This window comes from Numida meleagris, chromosome 5, assembly GCF_002078875.1.
Source record: "Numida meleagris isolate 19003 breed g44 Domestic line chromosome 5, NumMel1.0, whole genome shotgun sequence".
Lineage (NCBI taxonomy): Eukaryota > Metazoa > Chordata > Aves > Galliformes > Numididae > Numida > Numida meleagris.
Genome location: NC_034413.1, coordinates 29164561 through 29183973, shown reverse-complemented (window position 1 = coordinate 29183973; position 19413 = coordinate 29164561). Strand labels below are relative to the sequence as shown.

Here is a 19413-nt window from a genome sequence, read left to right as displayed (position 1 = left end):
GCTGCGATTATCAAACACTCCAGGTACAACTGTAGTCCACACTGAGGGACACAGGTAGGGATGAGACAGCATGCTTAGCCTTCCTGTTTCTGAGTTGGGTCCAATAGGATAGCTAGGAGGGGAAATCTTTAAGTCAGGCATTACCAGATGGCCTGGCATAGCCAGAGCAGATTGCAAATACATCAACTGCAACTTGCAGACCATGCTTAGAACAGTCATGTCAGATCCGAGACTTAAACAGACATTGCTTTGTGAACAAGTTAGTTGGTTAAAGCAGAGGTCAGCCATCTCTTTCTTGGAGGGTAAAGATGGCACAGGGGCACACTTGGACAAGCAAATATAAGGCTGGTGAATAAAAGCTGGTGCAGCAGTTCCAGACTCAACTCTGAGGAGCTTCTGCATTTCAGAGCAGCGAAAAGGAATTTTCCCCTCTGTGAGAAGTTTCCTGGTTCCCACTGAGATTTCAACTCTTTTTCTGGGGTTCTCTCTGCTCCTTGCACTTATTTTGTCTCATGCTCTAAGCAGCATCCTACTTTCTTACAAATACCCTTTTCTCACTCATTACACTTCCTCCTTCAGATCCCTCCAACTCTTCATTTCTCTCTTCACAAACGAGGAGAAAGCCACTACCATTGAACCATAGGGCTTAAATCAGTAGACCTCTCTCCTCCTCCGCTCCTGACCAATACCGAGATGGGGTAAGCTAGTGCAGAGCATTCCAGCCAATGAGCAGGCAGAACTCGGTATTTATCTCCCTGGACTTGCCTTTATCTTTCCTTACAAAATTACTCCTACTATAGTAAACTACTGGGCATAGAGTAAAATGTATAACACGACACACAGCCAACAGGTTTTAATAAGAGCCTGTATGAGAAAAATAGATTTGCATTTTCAAAAGCAAACATGGCTGTAGAAGTAGCTGATGTATGATAGCAGAAAATATTTGGGACAAGAAAACAAGCAAGGAAGAGGGATATCAAATTTACAATACAATTGCTATGGATCAAAAAGTGATAAGAGAAACTGGATAAAAGGAAAATGCAGGAAGAGATGAGTTCTGTATGTCTGGTGGCAGTAATCTGCGGAACAGATAGCTAGCGACACTGATCCATTTGCAGGAGCTGTAAAGGTACACAAGCTGTGATAGGAAAATGGCCACAAGGAGATAAATCACTGAAAAAGAACAGCATATAAATGAAGCATTGTTTGAAGCAGGTTAAGCATGCCCTGCCACAGACTTATCAGCTAACTTTCCTCTACCCGTCCCTATTAAAGATAATGGATTCACTGAACACCACAGCACAAAGGAAGCACTGGAACTGACCCGAGAAGGACCCTTCTGACCCTGACACCTGCACATGGAAAGGTACCGGTTTCCCTGTACAGCAGCTTTATGGTAATTGTCCTATTCAAGGGATTAAAAAGTAAAGTGTTGCCATTTTCTTTGTTCCCGGTAAAATCTCCATTTTTAAGAATCGATTATTTTCAAAGGAGAAGAAGGTAATTCATTTCAGTGAGGATATGTTATTATATCCAAGTAAAATAAAAGTATCTGAGCTCAGTCTGTAAGTATCCAGTAGCATAGGTTGGATGTTTTGGAGAGTACAACACCTGAGAGTACTTAGAAGTTTTCTTTAGAAATAATAATAAAGCTAATTTGATCCCAATCTTATATACCCCTACTTTTTGATCCATGTTACTTTTTAATAGGCTAGAATACAAGCAAGGTAAACAGAAAGTTAAGTAACATTCCCTGCTGGGATTTGACTGCACTCTAAGAGAAAACACTGGCCAGCTGCCATAGTACCAGAGGTAACATGGATAGAAGGTTATGAAACTACTGCAACCAAGAGCAGACTGCTCTTTTAGTCTCCCTGCCACCTTGCTTCTTCCAGCAAGAAGAAACCTGTTGCAAACCTATGGGTCTTCAGCAGGCTCTCACTATCACTATAGAAGCCCTTAAAAATAACTTCAAATTCAACTTTGTTACTTTAATCTATGCCCTGCATTAGGTTGTAATAGTAGCAAGTTGGCACTTAGTAACTACTGTGTAACTTAGTACGGAGACTACTGCACGCTCTGTGGGAAAGAAAACAGTCACTTCAGGAAAAGCAGTGTTTTCTATTTTCAAGTAATCACTCTATCCGTGGCAATGAAAAATATACTGGTTATTGCATGTTGGGCCCACATCCAACAACTGTTAGTTTAGTACCATTCAATTGTCTAAATGCGCTAATAAAAGATTATGAACTAGTGAAATCCTGCCAAGCACTACAATGGCCTCAGCTGAAGGACAGAAGTGCAGCGATTCACTTCTCTCACTACACAGTCAGCACTATCAATAGAGCTACCAGTTATTAGCCACAGTGGGGTAAAACCCAGAAGGGCAAGGCAACTCTGGTTTTTACCGGTGTAAAGTTTCAGGTAGCTGGATGCTTCAAGCATCACAAGCCCTCTAAATATTAGGCCTAGACAGCATGACTAATAAATTTGCATTGTATTTCAGAACAGGTATTAATATGAGGCGTGTCACTGGGCGTAATACTCACTGCTACATCTAACCTCAGATAGAGATGGATGATATTATGTTCATTTCTCTGTCCTGTTTGCTAGCACTAAAACAGCTACCGTTGCAACTCTGCATGTGTTGTTACAACACCAGTCATAACACGGTGCCTGGGTTCACAACACCGAAGTTGGAGGCTCATAGCAAGTTATTGTTTGAAAAGAAGCTTTCTTCAGCAATTTTAGTACCAAAATCTGAGTTTGCCTAGGTGAAGTCTTTCTCTCATCCCATAAAGAACTTTGAGTCTGTCCACTACAGAGAGACAAACGTTAAGATAGTCTCTTTAAACAAATATTTATCTTCTGATTTTCAGAGCAGTTGCTGACTAGTGCTTTCTGCAGGTTCTCCTTTTTCTACTCTAGTGTAATCAATTAGCACCAGCAATACTATCCCTGTATGCCCATGTCAAATTACTGCACTCAAAAGACAGCAATTGAGACCTCTACCCTAATTTGCCTTGAAAATACACCTTATCACTGATGTTAATACTAGTCAGCCACAGTAATCTTCCTCCCCTCCACCTACAATTAAGAAAGAACTTCCTATGAAAGAAATTTAAGAAGTCTCTCCTTCTTGCTTGACTTACTACTACCAAAAGATTCAATTACTGTGACAATATCCAGATACTTCCGGAGATTAAGAATCATTCTGCAGAAAACAGTGCTAACTACCCCACCCCTCCAACTGGTATTTACATCTAAAAATGCAGCTGGTTAATAAAAACTAGGTCCAGCACTATTTCTTTCAGTTGCTCATAAAAATACATGGAAGTAAACATCAGATGGACAGAATGTTGCCTCCACTGCTTTTATTTCAAAGACCCACTCCTCAGTATCTGTAGGACGGGATTTGCAAACCACTCAAAAATAGTGACGTTTGTATTATTCCTTTCACATGCTTGACTTAAACATAGAGACCTTCATTACTATTCCACACTTGGCTGCAAGTCAGCATGTGTAAGAGCTCCACGGTGTTGAGATCCAATAAAACTTGACAGATGTACAGTCCTACAACTAGAGATTACAGCAGCTATAACACTAGGAGAACTACAGTGAAGTCTATCAAACTATGTGATTTCAATGTATCCACAAGAGCCTTCCACTGCTTTTCTTCTCCCAATCTAGCATCGTGTTCCATCTGATGTATGTGAAAGCCAAGAGCAAAGGTAGCAATTAGAAATAATTTATTACTATAATAACTTTGTTGAGACTTATAATAGACTCACCTGTAAAATTTAAATGCTGCAGAGATTTAGAAAGCTTGTCATTTAATCATGGAAGAGTCTGTAGACATGTAGCATCTCAGATTATTAAATTTAACAAGACTGCTTTATGAAATGAACATTTACTTGAATATTCCTATGTGATGAGGTCAGCTTTTTCAGTATAATCTAGGGGCCCCTGCCTTTAATGAGATCAATCAGATAAGAATTGCATTACTGCTAGCAGCTGAAAGGAGCCACATCGGTTAACTACACATCGGTAAATAGACAGTTCTGCTGTAGAATTTAACAGCACACACCTTAACCATTCCAGGAGTTAGAAGTATGCTGACTCACAAGTTAGCACACCAATGCAAAATAAATCCTTGGGCCTTCATGGCAACAGAAAAAACATAAAGACTATCCAAATACCTTCGGAAAAAGAAACCCTAGACTGCGTTTGGCTATCTCCTTTTTTTGAATTGCACATTACTGAAGCATCTCATTTTAGAAGAGATTTGGCACATTCAGCATAACATAAGTCTTACGTTTCATTTGTGTGTAGCAATTAAACAGCTGAACTTCAGAAAAGTTGCATCAAAAACAGTTTTAGTAGTTTTAGTTACCTGCTTTTGTGGACGAGCAGTAACTTACCAGCCCATTCTAAAAGACTGTCCTTTCATAGGAGTGTAGAAAGAAGTTCAGTCCTTTGCTAGATTTAAAGTTTTATTTATAGAAAGTTCACCGCATTAGTTGATTAATATTTACATTTAGGTAACACAAACCAAAACAAACTAAAAAGCCACAATTTTAAGGCAAGCAGACAAAGTTACAGACAGAAAATAGTAAAAGTAATTGCAATTATTTCCCTCTGATTTAGTCCAAAGGTTTAGAATTTCTTAATCAGATTAGCAGGAAGAGTAGATTTGTCCAAGTCATCAAAGTATGGATGGTTCAAGGCCATTTTGCCAGAAATTCTTTTTGCAGGATCATAAATTAACATTTTCTGGAAGAAAAAGGAAAGGAAACGTTGAGTACCCATTTCATGAGGGAGTAAGTGTTAAGTAGATAAATATTTAACCATAGCAATAATCAGATAACTAGAGATAAGTTCTTCCCCTATGTTCCACGATATCTCATAGAAGGAGAAGTTATTTCTACCTACAAGTGAGAATGGTATTAATGCCTAACATCTCAAAGTGAAAAACTGTTTATCCTTCTATTAAACCCACACCTGTATCAGGATTTCTGTGTGCGATTAACTAAATCCAGGACCAATTATCAAGTGGCAATAATTATTAGTCTCAGCTTCTCAGTTAAGGGAAGCTGATAAACCTTAGGCCGCTGAAGACTGAAATATTAGTGTGGAAAAGTGTTCCTACACTTGTTTTGTTACACTGATACTGAAGAAACTGTTGTGAAGCTGCTTATCTTCAGCTTCGTGCAGCTGTTCACAGTTGAAACACAGCAACTGTTGAGCTACAGGGTCCTGGTTAGGAAAGAAGCATACTTGCATGCATAAAGCAGATGGATCTGAAGAAACCCACAGTTCTAAAACGTGGATTTCTTTTCAAAAAGTAACTTTATTCAGCTGAAGAACTCAATAATGAAGTCAATGAGAGAAAATGCAGTGGATGCCATACCCTCTAAAACAGCCCTCAAAACTTTCTAGAAGAAAGAAGAGACTTGCTTTGCTATCCATTTAAAAAAAAAGCACCTACAGTTTATATTGTCTTCTTTTTGCCCAGATTGCACAAGTATGGAGCTACCCCATGCAACTGTACAGCTGTATGCCTGCATATAGACATAATTAAGTCAGATGGACATCGTGCAGTCCTCTTTCCAAGCCTTATAGGTTACACGGCTTTAGGACAACCCTTTAAGTTTTTATTTGGCATCATGCTAAAATATCCTGAAATGCTAAAAGCTTACTTAAAACTAGCAAAAATCCCTGCAGACTGTCTTCTCCATTTTACTTGTCCTTACTAGAGGAAAATATATTTCAAATTCAAATAATCAGTGAGTATACTACCTCTTCTTAAAAATAGCTGTTTTAATATTGCTTCCATCTTTGACAGTCTACAGAAGTACAAACACTTTCATTGCCATATCTATGCTCCTAAAGCAACAGCAAGCTATTCATTTCTGTTGCCTTTAAAATTACATCACTTAAGCCTGAAGCAGGACTAAAGAAAATTTAAATGGATTCCAGATGCCTCAAAATGGAGCCATGCCACTGTTAGTAGGCAGCTATAGGGAGATAAAAGTTTAGTCTTAACTCAAGGCAAAACTTCACGTAATTCAATATGCTTTGAGATTAGTATGGTGTTAAAATCACAATTACTTTTTGTCTGCATTAGTAGCAGCTAAAAACATGGTTTTTTTTCCCCACGATGAAGCCACCATTAAGCTCAGATCAGTATTTAGCAGGCCAGTTAGATAACTGTATCTGAAACGCTTGCCTGTTCAATTGTTTTCAGCTTTTAAATAAAAAAAAGTAGTAATTCCATTTCAAACTGATTTAATAGTGATGCTGTCAGTGCACAAGTTGAGGATAATTACTCTGCAAGTCATTTCTGTACAACAATACTGCTATGAGCTTCAGAGAGCTATCCAAAACAAACTATTTAACAAACATTGTTCAGTTTGCCAGCCTGAACTGTGGCTCAGTTCTCAGGAAGAACAAGTGAGACACTGTAGTTATTTTAGCTCCTTGAGTAACACCACACCATTATGCATGATAAACAACATCTCTTGTTTATGTCCACTTCAAACGAGCCAGCTACAAGGGTAATAATTGCTGTACAGAGTTCTCACTGTAGCAAGGTGATTCTGAAGTTCCAACTTACCTCAGGATGCATAGAACACCTGCCACTACATACAAGTCTGTACTGTGTAAGTGGAGCTTTAGCAAAGCCAAATGATAAAGTCACCAAGGTACATTCTTGAAGTGCAGATAAGCACACCTAAGAATTAATGCAGATTCATTCTGCAGTGGCAGTGTGTGAGCTGGAAGAGCACTAAATGAAGTCTGATAAGGATCTTGTCAAATAAACTTGGCCATAGTATTTTAACTGCTTGGCCATGGAACTAAAGTAAATTCACCCTAGTCACAAAAACAGAAGCTAAAGTCATTCAACCACAGCCCAAACCTCTAACTTGATATTAAAATGCAATTGACAGAGACCCTACATGCTGACCTAAACAGCCTGCAGTTTCACAGCTAATCAATATATCCAGCTGTTTCCATCACTATTTATTCATTTAAGACCACCACAAAAGCTTAAACAAAATGAGCTAGTCACTATTACTCCACATGCTACCACAAAAATATTTTCAGCTACATGAACAGTCATAGAGGTACGTCACAATTAATGCTGGTGCCAAGAAGGTATCAGCTACAGGTTTGTAGAAATTGGAGAGTACTTGAAACTACCTGCTCATTTCTCAACAATGAGCTTAAGAGAGAATACTTACAGACAACAGATCGAGTCCATCTTCATCTAAGTTTTGAACATGTGTTCCCAGGCTGCCAGGTTTCCATTTTGGGAAAGTGTTTTTGTAGTCTTGCAAGGATTCCACATCAGGCCACACGTCATTGTTGGGCGTCCCTAAAGCTCTGTACAAGCATAAGGGAAATACCTGATCAGTTTAGTATGAAGACTGTATGCACTATTACAGTTTTAGTAAGTGCACAGCAAGGGAAAGGTTCAGCATCACCTACCTGAAGATTCTGAAGAGCTGGTCAATCTCTGAGTCCCCATGGAAAAGTGGCTTTTTAGTTGCGAGCTCTGCAAATATGGTACCTATGCTCCATATATCTACAGGAGTAGAATAACGAGCAGATCCTAGCAGTACTTCTGGAGACCTGTACCACAGTGTCACTACCTATTGAACAAAGAAATTTTTTTCTATTGATAAGTTTATAGAATCAGGTCCTCTAATTGACTGATCACAACAGCTCATTCATTAGTAAGGAGCATTCAGGTTTTTTTAAATAAAAATAATATCCAGTTTAGACTAGAAGCTAGAAGTTTCAATACTTGTTTCAAACTTCACTTAAAGAATATAAAATCCTACCACAGTAGTTTCTACTGCAAGCAAAGCAGTTGCCTGCACTTCCTTCAGGAAGCACATCTTTAGCACCTAACTGTTCCGGCCTATCTAACTCACTGTGAAGGTAATTGTAAAGTGGCATTCATAAAATGCATTAGCACTTTAGAATAAAACATGGTCAGGGGGTTGGAAAGCCATCAAGTAAAACTAAGCAGAAATATAACCTTACTACTGTCAGTTTATGACAACTTTAAAAGCGCCATGATTCTGTTTTCAGCTTTTTCATAAACAGTTATTACAAGGAAGCTTGTAAGCCTTGTCCAAATTACCAAAAGTACGTTCAACTCACTTCATGAGTGTATACCCGCACTGGAATTCCAAAGGCACGAGCCAATCCAAAATCTGCCAGTTTAATCACCCCTTTGTCATCTATTAGAAGATTCTGAGGTTTTAAGTCTCTGTGCAGAACTCGTCTGGAATGGCAGAAGACGATGCCTTGCAAGATCTGATACAGGTAACTCTGTAGACAGGATGAGGTGAGAGGGGAAAAAAAAACAAAAAATAACGTGACCTTCACTGAAGTTAGTGGTTCTACAACGTAAAGCTGTTTCTTCACATTAACTCTGCCCGTAGAAGTAGATCCAAAGCATTGCAAATACTGAGTTAACATCAATCCTATTTCCTCAAGGAAACAGGAAGTTACTATAAGAGCGAGTGTTAAGATAAGACTTGCTTATAGCTTTGTAGGTCACCTTCCTTAGGTTATAAGGTATATTAAGAAATTATCCTCGTTACCTTCACGCGCGAACGATCCAAATATTGTCCAGATGGAATAGTATCCAAGTATTTCTTGAGGTCCATGGAAAGGAATTCAAAGATGAGGTACAGCCTTGCATCCTGCATAAGAACATCCTGAAGACTGAAAATTGAGGATACAGTCAACTCCAAAGTGCACAGACCCACTGGTTTGTTTCCCTTCTCAACAGGGACACAAGCTGATGTTCCTAGGTTCTTAACAGGAAAGGCTTACAAAGCTTTCCCTCAGTCTTCAAAGATTAACAGCCTCAGCAAGTTGCACTGTTGTTTGGAAAATTAAGCATGTATGAGACCGTGCCAAACTGAAATAAACACTCTGTACGCTTCCTCTGAAACTTGCGTTTCCTCATGCCTCATATGAGGCAGGGGAAGCCTGAGTCAAAAATAGAGTTCTTAAAAGAAGTCTGGAAGTATTAGTGCCTAGCTTCCATCTGAATCTGGCTTACTAGAGCAGAATTATTGGAAGAGTGTAAGGGCCCTGCATTAGAATAGGAACCTACTAGATGCAGCAGGAGTGGTACAGGTTTAAGCATCTCCTCCATCCTTAATAGATTATAAAGGTTCCTAAATACGTGCATTCGTACACTGGGATACCACCTGGCTGAAGCTCGGCCAGCTTCAGGCCACATTAAATCCAAGGTATCTTGCTGCATTAAAGCACAAGTATTCTGTAGGGAAGACAATAGCTACAATCAGTTTTTCACATCAGGCAGCCACTGATGGAAGTTTCAGGCAAAGATCAGAAGTGCCAGCTGTTAGCATTATAGTGCAGCACACACAGCTCTGCCGTAGAACAGTAATGAAGTGACCAGTGACAGATGCCCGCATCAAGAACATCAAGGTAAGATGAATAATTCCACAACAACAAAAAGTTCTGAGACTGACTTAAGAAACAGTTTTCAAGAAGAACACTGTCTCCATTAGTTTAATAACTGTTCTGAAGATAACTAACAGAAATACTTTTGTTCAATTCTTAGAATAGGTGCAACAGAAGACAGACTTAATTAAAAACCAGCATGATCTCAGGATCTAGGACTAAAGCGTAATATGATGTCTGCTTTGCAGAAACTATGTAGAACAACTGCCTCCTTGCTAGAACAGTGGAAAAGCAATTTATCTGAAGAGACCTAGTGCCCTTCAGAGTACAGCTAAATACTAGTGTATGCATACCAGACTATATTGGGATGATGCAGCTCTTTTAATAAAGAAATTTCTCGGATAGCAGTACTTGGAACACCTTCCTCCTCACTTTCTAGACGTATTTTCTTCATTGCAACCACTTGGCCTGTGGTTTTGTGGCGCCCTTTATACACAACACCATAGGTACCTGAACAAACAAACAGGGAAATGCATATAGGAAATACCAGTTTCAGGTGCAGATAATTTATTGCAAGTAAGAACTGCTATATAGACAAGAGTCCTTGCAACCAAGTATTTTTTTTAATAGTGCTATGGGGCTCAGCAGAAAATAAAATTGGAACCAGTGGTAAATCTCAAATAAAAGAAAAAAATAACCATTTTAACTATCATCATTGACAGAAATAGAACCCTCAAACCAACCAAGCAGCTAGAGTATTCTTGTTACACTTCCTGAAGAATGAATTCGTCACGTGAAGCTCAGACTGGTTTCTCTCAGGAAGAAAGATGCGTGCACAAGACTTCAGTTATGAAGCACTACTGTAAGCACCAAGCAGTGCATTGTAATTCATTTGGAGGCTTCCCAGAGTAACGCACTGCAGATTATTAAGTATACATAAGGCTAAAGCATTATTAAAGACACCAACTTCTACATTTGATAAAGGAAGGGCTCCCAGTGGAAGGGAGGTTGTGATAAACATCTGCATCAGTCTTCTTTTATAGTACAGTGCCTTACAGTATGCCAACATAATTGTTTAAAGAGCACTTCTTCACACAGGTTCATGTCATCGCCTTTCCTGTGACAAGTGCAGTGACAGGACACAACCCCACTAAAAACATCTGCACGCCACATCTCCCTACCAGGAGCTCCAAACAAAAGCACATCTAAAGTGCAGTTTCAGGAACAACATGTAAACAAGTGCAGATGCAAAGGAATAGATACGTCCCAGCTTCCCAAACAGGAAAGCTGATTTCCTGTCTCAGAACCTTTCTGCCCTCTCAGAGGCACATTCGCCACTGGCCATTGACGTGAAGGGAGATGCCTCTCAGCACTGATCAGCTGTTTCAAACACACTGCGTCATCTTCAGAAGATAGGCAGTCTGAGTGCATCTACCTAGAGATTTGACTTTGTAGGATCCCAGTAGTTCTACAGATTGCAGGGGGTTCACAAGGCTTACAACAGCTGGTAGCCCAAGCTACAGAACGCTGCAAGGCTCCCAGAAACCTTACTCACCTTCCCCAATCTTCTCTATCTTTGTGTAATCCTCCATGGCTGAGGGTATCCCTGAAACAAAAAGCCACGAGGGTCAGCAGTTGGTTCCTGAATGTGGACAAGTCCCAGAAGTTACATCAGCTCCTTGGAAATTTGCGTAAAGACTTAGGGTGGAACATTTACCAGTCCACTCTACAAAAGGGAGAAAAAAAGCGTTTATTAGGGGATCCAGCTAAAAAACCGCCATCCTCAAGTACAAACGCGCAACAAATCAGAGGAAAAAGACGGCCCCTTGAGGAAAGCTCGCCGAGCCGCGGAGAACACCCTGCTGGGAAGCCTTCCTAGTTACGCGTTAGCAGCAACGTGCCTCGGCCCGCAAGACCGACCGCTGGCAGCGCAGGAGAACGCCAGCCCCGCACCGCCAGCTACCTGCGCGCGGCCGTCCCCGCAACAGCCGCCGCCCGCGGGCCCCAGCGGCAGCCCCGGCCCGGGGCCCGGCGCTCCGGGAAGTCGCTGCGCCACGCGGGGCCCCGAGCGGCGCTGCCCGGCCGCAACCGCCGAGGCCTTGGCCCAGCTCCCAGCACTCCGCCGGCGGGGCCGCGGCCGCTCGCACCGCTGGAGGCCCCAGCGGAGCGACCCCGATGCCGGCACCCACCAGCCCCATCCCTACAGAGCGGGCGGCCGTGGGGGTGCGAGCCCGTGCGCCTCCACCCCCCCCCCCCGTGCTTTGCGCGGCCGCACACACAAACGGCAGCGCAAAGCCGGCTCCGTACCGCTCAGCCGCCCCTCGGCCACCTCTCTGCAGCGGGTACCACGGCGAACCCGAGGCACCGGCGCCGCCACCCAGCTCCGCGCCGCGGGGAAGACCTCAGCCGAGCGCAGGGGCGGGCGCCGCGCATTCGAACCGGCCGCGCCGCGCCGCCGCCGCGTCCCACCAATGGCGCCGCACCGGGATGATTCAAAGCGGCCAATCAGCGCGCGCCGCTCCGGCGGCGCCAAAGCGAGACTGAAAGGCGCCAGGGAAGATCGGCGCGAGCGGCCCGGCTCGGCCCGGCCCGCGGCACAGCGACCCCGGCTGGCGTGGCGGCGCTCAGCGTGGCAACGGGCAGCCGGCCCGAGCCGCGGCGGGAAGGCAGCTGAGCTGGCGGCGCTGAGGTAAGGGCCGGTCCTCAGGCTGCCGCGCCGTAAATCCATCGCTTCAAGGCCGCTGATCGCAACGCGCTGCTGCAAGTTGCAGCGCCGTGTTTAAACCATACGCGTTGCTGAAAGGTCACTGGCCGCTTTAATGCCACAAAACACCTCTGAAGAAAATTAAAGCCCTGTATGACTTCTCCCCGATTAAAATTAGTGAGTCGTTGTGTTGTGAGAGCTTTCAAAGGAGGTCAGGAACATCACTGAAGATGTAAAGCAGGAGTTGGCTCTCCCTGCATTCACTCTGTTGGTGTAACGGCGCAGAGAAAACAGCTGCTCGGGCAGGAGCAGCGCGGGGCTGCTTGCTGTGGGAACAGCCACAAGTACAGAACACGGCTGTTGCTGTTTGTTTGCTGTTGGTGGGGCTTGTGCTCCTCGGGGAGACAGCCACAACCCGCGCTCAGGTACCTCCATCATTTCAGTCAGAATTCTGCCCCATCCACTGGACACCTCTCTCACCCGCCGCACTGCCGGCACCGAGCTAGCAACCCCTATGGAAGCCTATGGTCCCTGCAGTACAGAGATGTAGGCTCCACACTGATAAACTCTTTCTTATTGGTTAACGTTTTTGAAAGGTAGCATTGAAAGATAGATGCTGCTTGCGCCTAAATGTAAGTGGGATGGGCCAGTGTCTAAAAATCCATGCAGCTTTTCCCATAAAAGCTTCTCTTTCAGATGTTGATTTCAGCAGGCAGAACCGCTCATTGTGCACTTCCTTCTTCCCTACTGCTCTTGGCAAAGGCGAGAGGCCGCTACCCAGCTCCTCCCCTTCCAACATACATCACTTTCAGCAGCATAAATCCTCCACTTTCCCCTCTCTCAAGGGGAATTTTTTGCCTCTATGAAACAGGCAGCACACATGCTCTCCAGTTTCTGTTTACCTCGATGTTAGTGTTCCCAGCACTTGCTGAGATTACCTGCACTGAACAAAGCTGTTGCATCACTCTGGGAAACCCCAGGCAGAAGTACAGCCTCGTATCCTGCACAGTTTGTAGGAAGTGAGTCTGGCATGCTTTGTACAGACACAGAGAAGCCCTCTCCTATGTAATGAATCCAACACATCCAGGGCAGCCCAGGCTCAGCGGTGCACGGACTGACTGCACAGCTGAAGCAAAGCGTATGTGACACGTCCCTCGGGCCTGACTGCACGGCCAGCACAGTCAGCCCGTGTGTGCTCAGTAGCTTTGGGGGGGGCCGCACTGTGCATCCAGCACAAGTCAGAGCTACTGCCACTGACTCAGATGGACTGATCCTTGTCCAGAAGCTATAGGAAGGTGGCCAAAGTCTTTCCCTTCAAACAAAAGTGTGGGAAATCCCAGACTTAACCTGAATTAATTTTTTAAAGAGTAGCACCAGCTTTCAGAGTTGCTCCTTGTGGCACACTGAGCTGCCAGCCAGGACCTTGGGCCTTCCCCCCCCCCCCCAACTGGGGCCTGAAGTGATAAGTTTTGACTTCTTTGCTATTTTTGTGTGGCATGCTTTAGAAAAAAAACTAGGATGTGCGTGGCTTTGAGATCAGTCTGATGGCTGTTGCACTGTAACCCTAATATAACAGACCCCACCATCTTATCTGTTATTGTGACACTGCCTCAATACAGAAGTTATGCTTGCTTAATCACAGGCTAATCAGCTCAGGTGCTACATGCTCCAAACACAGTGCTTTCTCACTGTATAAAGGTTCTGGCTAGCTTCCTTGTAAGGCCAAATGCTTTAATGCCATGACAGATCTGTATTTAAATTTCCCAAGTATCAGTTTGACAGTTCTGATTACCTACAATTTTCCTCCCTCCCTCTGTTGTCTGGCTATCCTCAGGATATAAAAAGTCTCCCTTCTGGCTGGATAGTGCTTATCTCATTTTGATTATTGTTCCAGACATGGCAATAGCTAAAAATACTACTTGAGACAAGTGCGTACAGCTGATCCAACTACAGTTGTATTTGCTTTTGTCTTTGAAGAGATTTACTTTTCTGTGTGAAGCAGTAGTAGAAGGCAGCCTGCTTACAACAGAGTCATAAATAGACAGAGAAGTACAGATTTTGGAATTTCTAAGCATTCCCTAGGATTGCTGCTCCCATTTAAAGCAAAACATGAGTTCATATGCAAAACTGAGGAAAAACATGAAGGGAAACAGAAAAGAAAGCTAGCTGTACCTTGACAGTATAACATTTATTACCATTTTATTTATATAAACAGGCGAAGGGCAAGTATGTTAAAACCTCTTCTGCACTCAATTCTTCTGCATCCACTTGCTTGAACTGAAACGCTGTTTGTGCAGGGAATATAGGATCAGACCCACAATGCCAATCTCAGATTATAGAATTACTGTTGTATTCATGGCTAAGAATCCAGCATAATACTCTGAACAACTTCTATTCTGAGTAGAGGACAGCTGCAAGAGTCAGTGTAGTCTTGTCTTTCATATAATAATTACATTATCCTCAACAAGAGCATTGCTGTAAAGAAGAGAGACAGTGTATTCTGTCTTTTATATAATGATGGGATTTAAAAAGTTGACTTGTTTGTAAATATTAGAGTATCTAAAATGGATCGTGTCCACTGCATTCAAGAGCAGATAAACACAAACACTGACTGGCTTCTTTTAACTAATAATAGGAGATTATTTTGTCAGTAAAAAAAAAGCAAAAGCGCAGTAGGAGTTACTTAGCAGTTTTTAGGAAAGTAAGGTAATATTAAAGGGCGATACCTCTTGAACGCAGAACTTGCGTGATTATTTCAGCTCGTTAGATGTATTTTGCTTTGCAGGACAGTTCCCACTATCAAGAGACATGGGGAACAGCTTCACTGCTCACATCCCATGTTAGTGTTTTGACTGCAAGCAAAACCAACCAACCAATGAAACTCCTAATAAGTGTTTGAGAGCTGCTAAGGAAAAAAAAAAAAAGGAACAAATAGCACTGCTTTTCTCAGTTACAGCAGACTTTGGTTTGCTCTGCACTCCTTATTAGTGCACACTTTTCACCACGCAACCACCACCTGCTGCCAGGCTGTATCAGATCCAACACACTCTGATAGCACATGTAGATCTCCAAACCTCAGGCTGGGAAGCACAATTTGAAACGTGTCCTGCAGTGAGGGAAGTGAACTTCCTTCCTTCCAGGTATCGCTCAAGCTGCCAAGAAAGGAGGGATTCTCTTCCAGATGGGAGCGTAAGATGAGACAAGGGAGGTACGCGAGCCCGTGGAAACGATCACGCTTAGATGCTTAAGAATTCCTCTTGTTATAAATTGTGTGAGCCCCTGCGTGGGCTGAGGAAACAAGTCCCGTCCGAAGTAAGGGGAATAAAGACATTAAAAGTGCTGAGGACGACTACGAGCAGAACTACTGCTGGCAGCTTCAGCCTCCGGGCAGAACGCCGGCAGCGTCACCTGCTCTCCCCGGCCGCCCGGCGCGCTACGCCGCCACGGGGAAGAACGGCCGCGGCCCCCGGGAGCGGCGGCAGTGACCCAGGGCCGCTCCGCCCGCCGCCGTGCCGGGCTCCACCTGAGAGGGCGGCGGCGGCGAGGGGCAGTCCCTCCCGCCGGTGGGGGCGAGCCCGGGACGGCTCTGCCCCCGCGCTGGGCGAGGTGAGGCGAGGTGCCGAGCGCGCTGCAACATGGCCTCCTCCTCCTCCTCCTCCTCCTGCCCCGCGGGACGGGGCGGCCGGGACCAGGTGAGCGCGGGGCAGGAACTTTCTGCTCTCCCCTCTCTCCGCCGACGGCGCTCCCGCTCGTCGCCGCGCTCCCGCCAGGTGCGAAGGCAGCGGGGCGGGCGCGTGAGGAAACCCCGGCCCCGCCGCTGGCCGCCGCTCGGCCCACACATGGCCTCAGAAAGGGTCTCTTAAAAACTGGAACCGAGCCGGTGTTCGCAGTGAGCTGCTGGGAAGGGTCTTTTCTGCTGTCGTACATCTGTCGTGTCCTAAGTGACTTCTGTGGGAATCTGCTAATGCTCGTTGCTTGATTTCTGTTACAAAATGATCGTGTTCTGTCATGTGCCATTGCTCTCTCATGTGCCGTTGATACTTGCACGTGCAAGTATCGATCAGTGCTGGTACTTGCCGGGGGGTAGGGCTGGGGACTTCTGTTATTGAGAACATCCTCACCTCGCCCTGCTCTTCCAGGTAAGTTTGTTGGTCATATGCTTTGGTTAACAAGGTGAAATGTATCTGTCGTAATGCAGAGATTTGCTGCGTTATTGTGTTTACTGGTGGAGAAATATATATATTTTTTTTCTTTCAAAAATCTAATTTCTGAGCTTTGCTGGGGTCTAAAATGGGGTCTATAATGCTATAACAACATAGGAATGGAAACAACTTGCTTTTAAAGTTACTGTTGTCGCACTGGTCTACTTTGCTGTTCAGAATTTGGGATGTAGAGGAGTAGAATACTTCTTTAGTTCTTGTTCTCCTGCTGTGGTTGTTCTGGGGGTCAGTTAGCTGTGCCTGGAGGTCACTGGTGGAGCTCTATTTTGCCTGATGGTGCTTCCGTCTGATCGGTTTACTGAACTGAACAAGTTGGGGGATTTTCTAAAACTTGTAGGACGTCTTACTCCGAATTCTAGAAATTATAAGTTTGTATACTTCGTTCACTGCTTAGCTTAATGTAAACTCAAGGCAATCATGGGAGAAGAGAGAAGACAATGGTCTTACTGTTGTGCAGAAGAAAAAAACCGAACTGTTCAAATATGAAAGCTGTGTTATTCTCATAAGAAAAAATATTTACTGTTTGTGGAAAACTGATTTCCCAAAATAAGCACTTAAGTGTGATCTGCAAGACCGTAACTCCAATCATCGCTGCTTTGAAAAACAGTACCTTTTTTTTTCCCCAGTTATTGAAAGTTTTGGGGAATATGGTGGTTTAGAAGTTAAAAATAAAAAATAAAAATGTAGCATACGTGTCAGACTACCTGCGTCTCAGTTTTACACAACTGTTTGGTATAGGCAGTTTCCTGTTCGTCATGCTTTTATCCTACATTTCCAACAGTTGAACTCTTTTTCTCTACTCCAAAGGTCTTGGAGCTTTCTTCGGACGTACTCTATTTCTCACTATTTTCCTTGGAAACTGTATATTCAGCACTCTTGACACCATGTAAAAACTGACGTGCTAGTGCAGTGGTTGAACGCCACCAGAGGTTATATTTGCCACTCTGTGTTGCCTGAAGTGTGAATATTTCCCAAATACGTTAGTGTTTGCGTGAAGCTGTTGACAGTGGTACTTCTAGCCCTTTTGGCACAGCTTTCTGGGTGACAAAATATGACCTGGCACGTTGCTTTAATTCTGAGGATAAGCATGCTTTTGCAGTCTTTAATCAGGCAAAATTTTATTAGCTCTTTGAGCGAGTTTGACAATGACTTGGCCCAAGGAAGATTTTTTTTTTTTTAACAGTTCTTGGCACTTAATTATTTCTCTGGAAAAAGCTGAGTGGCATATAACCTGGGGCATGAGGGTATTATAAAACACTTGTGTGGGTTCTGTGCAGGAATTCTAAACTGTGTAGTGTTTGTTAAGTGGTATTTATAGTGCTGACGTTTCTAGGAAGGAAAATAATAATTTAAAGATTTGACTGTTTCAAAACAAATCCTTCAGAGTCGGTTTTTAACAGACTTCTTCCTTTACATGATAAAGCTGTTTTGGATTCCCGTTCTTTTCTTCCCTGAAAATGTGGATAAATCCAGCAAAAATTAGAAATAAATCTTATTATTTTTAATGTAGGGGCTGGGAAAACAAAGAAGGAACTTCAAACTCTTAGTCCCATCTTTTGTGAAGAAGTTCATTGATTAAGAAGTTCCAGAGTTTTGCTGCCCTTCTGATAACTTGCACGAGCTGCCTGATATTTGGTGCTCTTGCTCTCAAATTTTAAACTCTGCAAGTGTTTGCATAAATGCATTGAAAATAACAGTTGCTTGCGCTGCTTTTTTCTGTCAATGTTATTGCGGCTTGTATGGCTGCAGAGAGGATGTGTTGCAGGCTGAGAATAGCGGGTGAGGAAGATGAAGAGGCCAACAAAGAAGATCACTGTTAAGATATTAACTAGTGTGATAGTGAAGTTCCAAGGTCCTTGCTCTGCTTGTTCCAGTCATTGCCTTATTCACAAGAGGATTTTGTGCTGTTGTAGTCTGCCCCAGTTTTATTAGCATCTTGAACAGAACCTTGCAGTGCAGTCTTGAAGCACTGGGTGATGTATCTTCCATGCTCCCCTATGACATCCTATAGAAACGAGCTAGTATTAACTTCTTAGTTATGTTGTAATTTCTTCTACTGAATCAATTTCAAACTTCAATTCCTGCTCACTTGTTGAAGAGGAAGAGACATACCGCCTTTCCTTTGGTCTCCTTTTGGAGCTGAGGAATTTGCTCTCCAAGGGCATATCTGGGTTGGTGCCCTTCATGGGACGAATTGTTCCAAGTTTCCATATAATATCTGATGCACGCATCATGAGTTTATCAGTGTGTGATACCCTTTCTATCTGATTATGACTTCAAACTCTTTCCATTAGCTTGTAATATTTTCTACATAGTAGTGAGGAGTGTTCGTGCGCTGAAGCTTTCCCACCACCTTATTGCGCTAAAGCGAGAGCCGGCTGAGCTTCTGCACTCATCTGATGGGTTATTATTTCAAACACGTCACGATGACAGCTTCTTTTACAGGGGGAAAGGAAAATAACATTCTGCAATGACAGAGTAGTTGATAGTGTATGCTTGTCATACAAGAGCTTGTTTCTTACACTGTCTTTGTGGAGACTTGATTTTTGGTTTAAAAGCCTCCGATATAACATCTACAGTTGGAAAGCTGTCCTAATAGAGCTCATCTCCAGTTAACTCACACCTTTTCTATGCACAGTCTATGATCTTTGCAGGCTACTGTTACTAGTATTATGTATTTTTTTTTTTTTTAAGAAAGAATTATGGATTCTCAACATCCATTGGATAATTCAATTGTTCTATGCAAAAGTAAAGGTTATGAATAATTACGTCCTGACCTAATGATCAACAGAAGTTGTGCTTTTACTTTCTGCCTCTTGCTGTATGGAGTTAGCTGGTTATAGAGTCAGGGATTACTTTGCATTGGGAAGATTTCCAGGCTGCTGTCTCGTTTTTGCTTCTGAATTTGGAAGTCTGTTGAGGAGAAACACTTTGGTGCGAAGCGTTCATTTTCATTCAAACATATGAAGCAGATTCTTGCTTGTTTGTGCCTATATCTACTATCCTGTATATTTACATTGTATCTCTCACTCT

At 43.3% G+C, this 19413-nt stretch overlaps 2 protein-coding genes across 7 annotated transcripts in view; one reads left to right on the top strand and one right to left on the bottom strand.

Annotated features, from left to right (window-relative positions):
• CDK1 (cyclin dependent kinase 1) lies at positions 4481 to 11975 on the bottom strand. 2 transcript variants are annotated; one of them, XM_021400128.1, is made up of 9 exons: positions 11764 to 11975; positions 11174 to 11182; positions 11012 to 11062; positions 9810 to 9966; positions 8619 to 8742; positions 8173 to 8343; positions 7492 to 7655; positions 7245 to 7386; positions 4481 to 4773 (listed from the first exon to the last, which is right to left on the bottom strand). In XM_021400128.1, exons 3-9 carry the CDS (start codon positions 11046 to 11048, stop codon positions 4657 to 4659), a joined length of 912 nt encoding a protein of 303 aa, XP_021255803.1. In that variant the 5' UTR covers positions 11049 to 11062; positions 11174 to 11182; positions 11764 to 11975; the 3' UTR covers positions 4481 to 4656. The 2 variants fall into 2 exon arrangements, with proteins under 2 accessions (XP_021255803.1, XP_021255804.1); XM_021400129.1 differs by lacking the exon at positions 11174 to 11182 and having other exon boundaries at positions 11764 to 11972.
• ANK3 (ankyrin 3) overlaps positions 15706 to 19413 on the top strand; it is a 350679-nt gene continuing 346971 nt past the window's right edge. The window contains exon 1 of one of the 5 annotated variants that reach the window (XM_021397586.1): positions 15706 to 15852. In XM_021397586.1, coding sequence (XP_021253261.1) covers positions 15796 to 15852 — 57 coding nt within the window. In that variant the 5' untranslated portion in view covers positions 15706 to 15795. Of the gene's footprint in view, positions 15931 to 19413 lie in introns of all 5 variants that reach the window. The other 4 variants (XM_021397585.1, XM_021397583.1, XM_021397587.1 and 1 more) reach the window with 4 other exon arrangements.

What these genes read in the sequence shown, in the direction of transcription:
- CDK1 (XM_021400128.1), bottom strand. Translation starts at nt 11,048, where the DNA reads ATGGAGGATTACACAAAGATAGAGAAGATTGGGGAAG. An exon ending in GATAGAGAAGATTGGGGAAG is followed by an intron (nt 9,967 to 11,011) that starts GTGAGTAAGGTT and finishes TTGTTTGTTCAG; the next exon opens with GTACCTATGGTGTTGTGTAT. An exon ending in ATGGACTCGATCTGTTGTCT is followed by an intron (nt 4,774 to 7,244) that starts GTAAGTATTCTC and finishes TTTTTCTTCCAG; the next exon opens with AAAATGTTAATTTATGATCC.